General features: G+C 50.1%; 1 protein-coding gene across 1 annotated transcript; it reads left to right on the forward strand.

Moving 5' to 3' along the window:
* Nucleotides 1–2,412: 2,412 nt before the first annotated feature.
* STBD1 (starch binding domain 1) lies at nucleotides 2,413–7,087 on the forward strand. The gene is made up of 2 exons (XM_055588839.1): nucleotides 2,413–2,736; nucleotides 5,246–7,087. Exons 1-2 carry the CDS (start codon nucleotides 2,541–2,543, stop codon nucleotides 6,052–6,054), a joined length of 1,005 nt encoding a protein of 334 aa, XP_055444814.1. The 5' UTR covers nucleotides 2,413–2,540; the 3' UTR covers nucleotides 6,055–7,087.
* The last annotated feature ends 2,416 nt before the right edge of the window (nucleotides 7,088–9,503 follow it).

Genomic DNA, 9,503 nt, shown 5'->3' on the forward strand with positions numbered 1-9,503 from the left:
TGAAGTGATGGGAACAGATGCCATGATCTTCGTTTTCTGAATGTTGAGCTTTAAGCCAACTTTTTCACTCTCCTCTTTCACCTTCATCAAGAGGCTCTTTAGTTCTTCTTCACTTTCTGCCATAAGGGTGGTATCATCTGCATATCTGAGGTTATTGATATTTCTCCCAGCAATCTTAATCCCAGCTTGTGCCTCATCCAGCCCAGCGTTTCTCATGATGTACTCTGCATAGAAGTTAAATAAGCAGGGTGACAATATGCAGCCTTGACGTACTCCTTTTCCTATTTGGAACCAGTCTGTTGTTTCATGTCCAGTTCTAACTGTTGCTTCTTGACCTGCATACAGATTTCTCAGGAGGCAGGTCAGGTGGTCTGGTATTCCCATCTGTTGAAGAATTTTCCACAGTTTATTGTGATCCACACAGTCAAAGGCTTTGGCATAGTCAATGAAGCAGAAATAGATGTTTTTCTGGAACTCTCTTGCTTTTTTGATGATCCAGCGGATGTTGGCAATTTGATCTCTGGTTCCTCTGCCTTTTCTAAAACCAATTTGAACATCTGGAAGTTCACAGTTCACATATTGCTGAAGCCTTGCTTGGAGAATTTAGGGGGTGGGGAAGGGTGGCACTCACTTTGGAGAGAAGAACTTTGAATGTATTTTGAAGAAAGAGGCCGACTTCGCTACTGCCTACTTTGAGAGGAGGTAAAAAGGAGAAATGTGGTTTCCATTTACCGAGATGAGGAAGTCAGAGCAAGTAGTGGGTCTGGGGGTGTCAGATTTGAGTGAACTGGGTTTGAGATGTCTACTAGCATAGCATCCAGGGGACTCCCCAGGTGGCCCTAGTGGTAAAGAACCCGTCTGCCAGTGAAGGAGGCATAAGAAACACGGGTTCGATTCCTGGGTCGGAAAGACCCCCTGGAGGAGGGCATGGCAACCCATTCCAGTGTTCTTGCCTGGAAAATCCCATGGACAGAGGAGCCTGGCGGGCTACAGTCCATAGCGTGGCAAGGAGTCGGACACAACTGAACGACTTAGCATGCAGCACTAGCCAGGAGCTCGGGTTGGTGCGGCCCCCTTCCTCACCCCTCCGTTTTGATGGCAGGGGCTGTGACCTGTGTGCGTCAAGGCGCGAACACCTGTAACTACTAGCTGAGTCTCGCTGCCAGTCAGGGGCTGCTATCGGCTTGAGCCTGGGGCGCCTTGGAATGATCTGTTTTATAAGAGCCACGTGTTAGTAATTATTCCAAGGCGGATGTCTGCCGGCTGTGGCCTTCGTAGTTGGGTGTAGACTTGCGTGAAAGGCGAAAGTCGCTCAGTCGTGTCCGACTCTGCGACCCCATGGACTGTACAACCCATGGAATTCTCCAGGCCAGAATACTGGAATGGGTAGCCCTTCCCTTCTCCAGGGGATCTTCCCAACCCAGGGATCGAACCCAGGCCTCCCGCATTGCGGGCGGATTCTTTACCAGCTGAGTCACACTTGTGTAGATCAAGGAAAAGGCTCACCCTGCAGATACAAACATGGGAACCAATAGCTCGTAGTCGGTGTGTGAAGCCATCAGGTCAGCAGAGGTGTGAATTTAGAAAGAAATGTGTATATAACTTAGTTCCAGGATCCTTATTCTGTATGCATTTGTCTATGCATACATTGAACACCTGGCACACCGACAGCGCTTAACAAAGATGGTTGCAATTTTTTTTTTTTTTTTTTAATTAATAAAGCCATTTGTAGAGGCTTGCCTCTGGGCAACCTCCTGTCCGGCCAGGAAGGCGCGCATTTTGTGACAACCACGCACTCTAAAAGAAATCGAGGAAGAAAAAAATGACTGGATGCGGTAGAAGTGACGGGCATATATAGATGGAAGGGTGTCAGTCCAACCCTTTCCTTTTACAGGCGGGGAGGCGGAGGCTCGGGGAGGTGAAGCGCAGCTAACTGGACGCATTATGAAGCTTCCACCGCGCCCGCTGTATTCCGGGTATTCCCCACCCGACCCGACGAAGCTGCCTCTCCCATCCTAGCCCAGCCCCGCTGGTCCGGGACCATAACACAGCCTCTTCCGATTCTAAGTTCCTGGAATCGAAGGCCTCTATGAGGCCGCACTGCTACTGTTTGTGAGGAGATGCCCGGCTCAGAGAGCTGGGCCTGACTGCCGCGGGAGCCGGAAGGGAAAGCGGCGGGGCAGGCGTGGGTTAGCGCGCTGGAGCCGTGCGCCCCTGGGTTCTTTGCGCACGCAGGAGGCACTTGGAACTCGGCGCCGTGTGCTCCTAGCCGCCGGCCACTGGCGGGGTCGAAAGGGAGGGAGAAGGAGGGCGCTCGCGGGTCCGCCGCGCCGGAGCCTGGGCTGCAGCCCTAGGGCGGGGAGCGGGGCGGGGCTGGGAAAGTTGAGTCTTAGTGGCGGAGGGCTGGGCTCCGCGCGGCAGCGCCCGCCACCGGGGGGACCGTAAAAGGTTGGAGCGGGCTGGGGAGGTGTGGCTCTTCCTGCGTGACCTGAGCCCCCGTCTCGGTCGCCGTCGTCTCCCGCAGCCGCGGCCTCTCAGTCATGGGCGCCGTCTGGTCCGCCCTGCTGGTCGGAGGGGGTCTGGCCGGAGCGCTTTTCGTTTGGCTGCTACGGGACTCGGGAAAGGAGGGGAATGCGGAGCAGAGGAAGGACGCCCCCCCAAGGGAGGCTGTGGCTCCGGGCGGAGATCAGGGCGGTGGCGGCGGCGGACTGAGCCCCGGACCTTCTGCCAAACCAGGTATTCTTCCTCTTTGTGTCTCCTGGGCAGATCTGCCAGGGGGCTTTGAAATTCCTCGGGAGAGCGGGAGGGATCCACCTGAAGCTTTCCTAGCAGTCCTTTCCCGGAGACTAGCTTCCTCTACTCGGAACTCGACCCTCGCCGCGCTCCGCCTTTTCCCCGGCTGGTGCGCACGCTCCAAGCGAGGTGCTCGCCCCCGCCGAGGCCCTGAAGATGCCCAGACGGTTCGTCAAGGGGCGCGCCCCACCGAGTCGCTGCCCTTGGCTCCTGCCCCTGCTTCTCCTGCGGGGATGGGCTCCTCCGCTCGGCAGCGCTTGGTGCAGTGCAGACGGCTGCAGCGGCGGCGCCCCTTCCGGGCCTTCGGAAAGGGGTGCTTAGGGTTAAGAGATCCTCCGACCCTCCCGCGTCTGTCCGAGCAGGGACACTGTCTCATCTCAGTCCCAATGCCATAGCCTCATGTCCTCCTATCCCTCACCCCAGGGAGGAACCGCGTTTGGGAACACCGGAGCAATGACCACCCCGGCTCTCTGGACGCTTCTCTCAGGGAGGCAAAGTTCAGGCTGGAGTCTGGCCATGAAGGCCTCGGCTAAAACCCTGGGGCGGCTCGCTGGCAGCAGATTTCGGAGCTGTCGGCGCTCCCCCATGCTCACCGGAGCAGGGCACGATTGTCTAAAACCCCAGGAAGAGGCACACTTAGTAGCGGCCCCAACTCCGAGGAACAGAATTGACATCTAGGTTCAGACGTCTCCACTTTAGACCCCATGTGCTGGGCAAATAAGAGGCTGGGCAGAAAAACTTACCTTCCAGCGCCCTCCCTTGGCAAGCTGCCCATCCCTGGATTCCAGCCTAGTGAAAATGACATCTGTAAACTTTATTTTTAGTGGCGTGGTGTTCATGTATAGCCACTTGATAAATCTGCCTCTCTGTCTGCAGAGAGCTCATTGGTCTTCTTTTCCCTGAAAGCCAGCTTCCTGTTTCAGGTGGAGAGATTGGGAATTCAGAGTAATTTTTGTTTATGCCTCACTTCCAACCCCACCATTAAAAAGAGACAATTAAACAAGATCTCCCTCTTCCCATTCCCATCCCCCATCTATACTGATTGAATGTCTCTGGAGATCTTGTAGGAAGCTATTTGGACTATCAGTGAGGTGGCCAAGAAGTAAGCTGAGTTTTCAGTTAAAGTGTTAGTCCCTCAGTCGTGTCCGACTCTTTGTGACACCCATGGACTGCAGCCAGCCAGCCAGCCTTCTCTGTCCATGGGACTTGCTAGGCAAGAATACTGGAGTGGGTTGCCATTTCCTTCTCCAACTCAGGGATTGAACCTGGGTCTACCACATTGTTGGAGAAGGCAATGGCAACCCACTGCAGTACTCTTGCCTGGAAAATCCCATGGACAGAGGAGCCTGGTAGGCTACAGTCCATGGGGTCTCGAAGAGTTGGACACGACTGAGGGCCTTCACTTTCACTTTTAACTTTCATGCATTGGAGAAGGAAATGGCAACCCACTCCAGTATTCTTGCCAGGAGAATCCCAGGGACAGAGGAGCCTGGTGGGCTGCTGTCTGTGGGGTCGCACAGAGTTGGATACGACTGAAGCAACTTAGCAGCAGCAGCAGCTACCACATTGCAGGAAGATTCTTTACCTTCTGAGCCACCAGGGAAGTTACTTTAACTAAATAGCCTGTGTTTTGTTGAAGAGGCTCCCAATGCACACGGAGCTGGCAGGGAGAATCCAGCCCTGTCCCCCCACCTCCACCCCTTGCCCAGGGATGCACTGCTGTCCTTCGTATTCTGCCAGAGTGACAGCTGCTGCTGGCCTGTCCACACTGTGACCACCAATGCCTGACCCACACACAGTCCCTGGGAGGGAAGGCGTGCTCTTCTGGTTTGCAGGGTAACTGTGTAGCTCTTCATCACACAGGCTGGACAGCATTTTTTGATGATAGGAGCCAAACGACTTGATTGCATGCCAGTATGGCTTGCACTGCAGAGATCCAGGACCATGACAGGGTTACACGTCCGCCTCTACAGCTTGCCACCTTGTTTACACTCTTGTGCTGGTATACTGGCACTCCTGGATATGCCTTTCATTATTGGATGTGCTTTGCCTAGTTGCTCAGTCATGTCTGATTCTTTGTGACCCCAATGGACTATATAGCCTGCCAGGTTCCTCTGTCCAAGGGATTCTCCAGGCAAGAATACTGGAATGGGTTGCCATGCCCTCCTCCAGGGGATCTTCCTCACCCAGGGATTGAATCTGAGTCTCCTGCATTGCAGGCAGATTCTTTACCATCTGAGCCACCAGGGAAGCCCCTTATTATTGGATATGTGTGTTCTTAGAGCAGGATGTTGGGAACGCACTAGGTAATTAAGTACTTGATTTTAATAGAGACAAATTTTGTGAACTGCAGATAGATTAGTAGTGGAGTCTTTAATAACTAAACCTATTTCCTCAACCTAACTTACTGAACTGCCCAAACACTATTACATTTTTCCTTTTGTTTTTTAAGAGCATCTTCAAGAAAGCAATGGATGTTTGGTTTCTGAGACCAAAGGTCCCAGTGACCTGCCGGGAGCAGCATGGAGACAGCAGAGTCCTTCTGGAGAAGCTGGTAACCCTGACAGTTCAAGAGCACATGTTCCTTCTGGCCCATTTCCAGACACAGAATCTCTAACTACCTCTGAGACTGGTAACTCTGACGTTTCAAGACACGAAAGCCTTGGATCTCCTATAGGAGAACGGGGATTGCAAAAAGGCCAAGAGTCACCTTCCAAAGCAGTTCCATGTTTGGCAGAGAAGTTTCCCTCCAGCAACCTGCTCCTGGGCAGAGCGAAAGAAGTGAGCCCTGCAGAGCCGGACAGTCAGACCCGGGCTAATCGTGAGGACTGGGAGATGGTGTCCCGGCACTCGTCCTGGGGAGATGTTGGTTTGGGTGACGGTCTTGGGTCTCCAGTGTTAAGCTCTAAGCAGGGAAAGAACTGGGACAGAAGCATGCTGGTGGAAGCAAGAGGTCAGAAAGAGTGTCGTCAAGTTAGTGTCAGGTTCCAGGTCCATTATATCACAAGTGCTGGTGTGCAGTTCATCGCCGTAACTGGAGACCACGAGAGTCTTGGGAGATGGAACGCTTACATCCCACTCCAGTGTAGCAGGGATGGGTTCTGGTCTCGTTCTGTGTCCCTGCCGGCAGACACGGTGGTGGAGTGGAAGTTTGTGGTGGTAGAGAACGGAGAAGTTGCTCGTTGGGAAGAATGCAGTAATAGATTCTTGGAGACTGGTCATGAGGATAAAGTGGTTCACAGGTGGTGGGGGATTCACTGAATCACTTTGACAAACGGCCGAGGGGCTATGGGAGAACATGGAAGGGGCTAAGGTCGTGCAGCACCTGGAATAGTTTAAAATAATGGAAGTGTAACTTCAAATCTAACCCCTCAGACTTGTTTCAAATTTGCTAGTGGCTTTTGTCTAATGTGTAGATAGTGCTTCCAGTGAGCATGGCATTTCCTGTGGCATTGCTGGATGGATTTATGCTGATCCATCATTACTTTAGGGCTTGGTCGTCTTGGGGAGTGGCTTGGCTAAGTGCTCAGTGGTCAGGGAGCACAGAAACCAACTTAACTGTGCAGGGTTTAGACTTGAGCCTTTCAGTGATTCTTAGACCAGGGGAGTAAAACAAGCCTTATTCAAAAAGAGCAGATTTCCTACTGGTGCAGCTGGAGAAATAAATGCTCTCTTACACATTTTGTATTTAAAAATCATTAGCACCGTATGGAACTGTGATGAGAAAATGTCTGGTCACTAGATGTGATTAGCCAGGATATGAAGCATTGCGTTAAGACTTCCCAATGGTTTTTTTTTTTTTTTTTGCTTGATTTTACTTGCCACGTATGGTTTGACAGTAGCAAATATGTTTTTGTCTTAATGATCAAAGGCTGGTGTAGAAACAGGGGCCTAATCAGAGTCTGTTACTGGGAGCAGTCCAAGAGGAAAGAGAACAGGAAGGGGGTTATGGTGGATGCTGAGCAAGGTGGCCTGATTGATGCCTCTTAGAGGGCTGGGGGCTATGGCACAGGCCACTGGAGGGTGGGGCGCCCCATCATTTCCTGGAAGGGCCTTTGGAGGACCGTCTTGCCCCACTGCTGCTCGTCTCACAGCAGATTTGGGCTCACAGATGGATGGTCCCACAGCAATCATTTCACTGTCTTCCCTCTCCATGTCGGTGACAATCTTGGGAAACGATACTGTAACAGGAGAGTGATACAGAAATACGTCTTTGCCCTGGGAAGAAACAACCTTTTAAACTTTGCCATTATAACTGAAAAAAAAAATAAATAAATAAAACCTGAGTTTAGTATCTTTATTAAATGTCTGAATTATTTGTATAAGTCTTAGTACCATAACCGCTTAGATGTAAAATACTAATATTTTTCTTCACTAATGACACAGAAAAAAAAGCAAACATCAAGAAGCATATACACTGTTCTCTTCCCTTTAAAGTTTTAGAATATTTCTTTTAAAAAACTTTGCCTTTGTTTGGGAGGATATTATGCATGCCTGTACTTGAAAATTCTATGTTAAAAACAACTTTTTATTAAGTGTAATATTTATTGGCAAAACAACATTTAATCCTGGATGGTCTTTGCTAAGAAGAGCATAAACTCAACTGAAAATAATGTGAGAAAGTGCTTCAGTAACTTTTTTGGCTCAGAATACTTTTGCTTTAATTCACACACACACACACACACACACACACACACACATACATATATATATATATATATTTTTTTTTTTTTTTTATAAACTTCATAATGGAATTTTATATTCCTTCCAGTCAGGTCTTCAGAAGACACTGACTTTTACTACACAGAACACCCACACGTTTCTATTAGGTAAAGTTAAAGGTAGAACAATTTATAATAAAAACCTGTTGAGAGTTCTGTCACTAGCTATCATTTTATCTGATGAAGTAAAAATCTTTCAGTAAAGCCAGTTGATTTAAGAGATACATATTAATACTAAATTTTACATTTTTGAAACTCGTTTAAAATCAGATGTGCTTAGAGGGAGAAGGAAGGCATCTGGGAAGGCCTGGCATCTGCACGCATTCGGCTGAGCGACACCCGCTGTCACAGGCCGCACGGCGCTTACTCCCCGCTCACTAAACAGCAGTGGGCGCTCCTGGCTGGAGGCCGCTTTCCCTGCAGATCGTCATCCAGGCCTCTGTCCTGCGGCTCCTCTGTCCCCTAGGACCTCCCTCTCCTCTGTAACCAGTCTGTGGAAAGGGAAATAAAAGACTCCACTAGAACTCGGGGCCAGAAGGTGCCCCAGACGGCTGTGTCCTGGTGTCATTAGTGAGACCCGGTCAGGCGACTAGACGTAGATTGGAGCCGGGGGTGGGGGGTTTGCTGGGAACAGAGCCATTAGCAGGGCCGCAGTTTTTCAGGGACGTCTGTACTGGGGAAGGGGAACAGGGGCTCTTTTTGTTTTGGACAGGCTGGCTTCTGTGAATTGTTTCTGTTGTCTCTGACACAATTGAAACATTTTTGTATCTGTTCTGGTCTTTCATTGGGTTCCCATCATATAGTATAATAAATACATTTGGTCTTTGTTCCTGACAATTTCCCGAGAGATGGTAGTATCTTCTGTTATTCATTATGAGGCCCCTTAGACCATGCCTGAGTTTCTGCTAGTGAGGTGACTTAGGTGGGGCTCCTAGACAGCCTCAGGTCAGGGCTGGCCACAAGACCAAGTGGGACCGCAGGCTTGCCACTTCCAGCCCCACACCAATCTCCAGGCTGGGGAGGGGGCTGGAGATGAAGCTCTGGAGACACTCTTGAATGATGGCATTTAATGAGCTTCTGGGTGGGAGGATCCATCAAGGGGCTGGGAGCCCTGAGAGGGCACACCCCCATCCGTGTCTTGCTCTGTGCACCTGTCGTTTGCCTGTTCCTGAGTTACTCCTTTATAATAAACCATAATAGTTAAGCACTTTCCTGACTTCTGTGATCAGTTCTAGCAAATTATTGAAACTTTAGAGGGGGATGTGGGAACTCCCCAATTTATAGCCAGTCAAAAACTACAAGTGGCCCAGGACTTGCGATAAAGCAGGGGCCGTCTTGTGGGTTGTTGTTGGTTAGTCGCTGTGTTCAACTCTTCTGCAACCCCATGGACTGTAGCCCACCAGGGTCCTCTGTCCATGGGATTTCCCAGGCAAGAATACTGGAGTGGGTTGCCATTTCTTTCTCCAGGGCATCTTCCTGATCCAGGGATTGAACTCACATATCCTGCATTGGCAGGTGGATTCTTTATTGCTGGGCCAGCTGGGAAGCCCTAGTCCTGAGGGACTGGGCTCTTAAGTCTGTAGAATAGGACACTAACTCCAGGTAGTTAGTGTCAGAATTGAACTGACTCACAGATACTAGTTGGTGTCCACAGAGAACTGGGTATTGGTGTTGGAAAGTATTTCACATACAAACCCCACTCATTTATGAAACACTACTTAGGGCAGACTGAATCCATTCGATCTACAGAAGTTAGCCACTGGCTGAAGAATAGCGAGCCTTTTATCTCTTTCCTTCTAGTTATTAATATGCAAAAAGAGAAACTTCTCCAAATGTTTTGATTACAGGCCCCAGTGTTCTGTTCTGTGATAACACTCCCTGATATTGACAGAACACTGAGTTCAGGGTCACAGAAGGAATCCGGTCAAGACCTTGGAGTTTGTCCTTCTGTCTGGGCATTGCTGCTGCTGCTGCTAAGTCACTTCAGTC

The sequence above is a fragment of the Bubalus kerabau genome, chromosome 7 (assembly GCF_029407905.1).
Source record: "Bubalus kerabau isolate K-KA32 ecotype Philippines breed swamp buffalo chromosome 7, PCC_UOA_SB_1v2, whole genome shotgun sequence".
Lineage (NCBI taxonomy): Eukaryota > Metazoa > Chordata > Mammalia > Artiodactyla > Bovidae > Bubalus > Bubalus kerabau.

What these genes read in the sequence shown, in the direction of transcription:
- STBD1 (XM_055588839.1), top strand. Translation starts at nt 2,541, where the DNA reads ATGGGCGCCGTCTGGTCCGCCCTGCTGGTCGGAGGGGGTCTGGCCGGA. An exon ending in CGGACCTTCTGCCAAACCAG is followed by an intron (nt 2,737 to 5,245) that starts GTATTCTTCCTC and finishes TTGTTTTTTAAG; the next exon opens with AGCATCTTCAAGAAAGCAAT.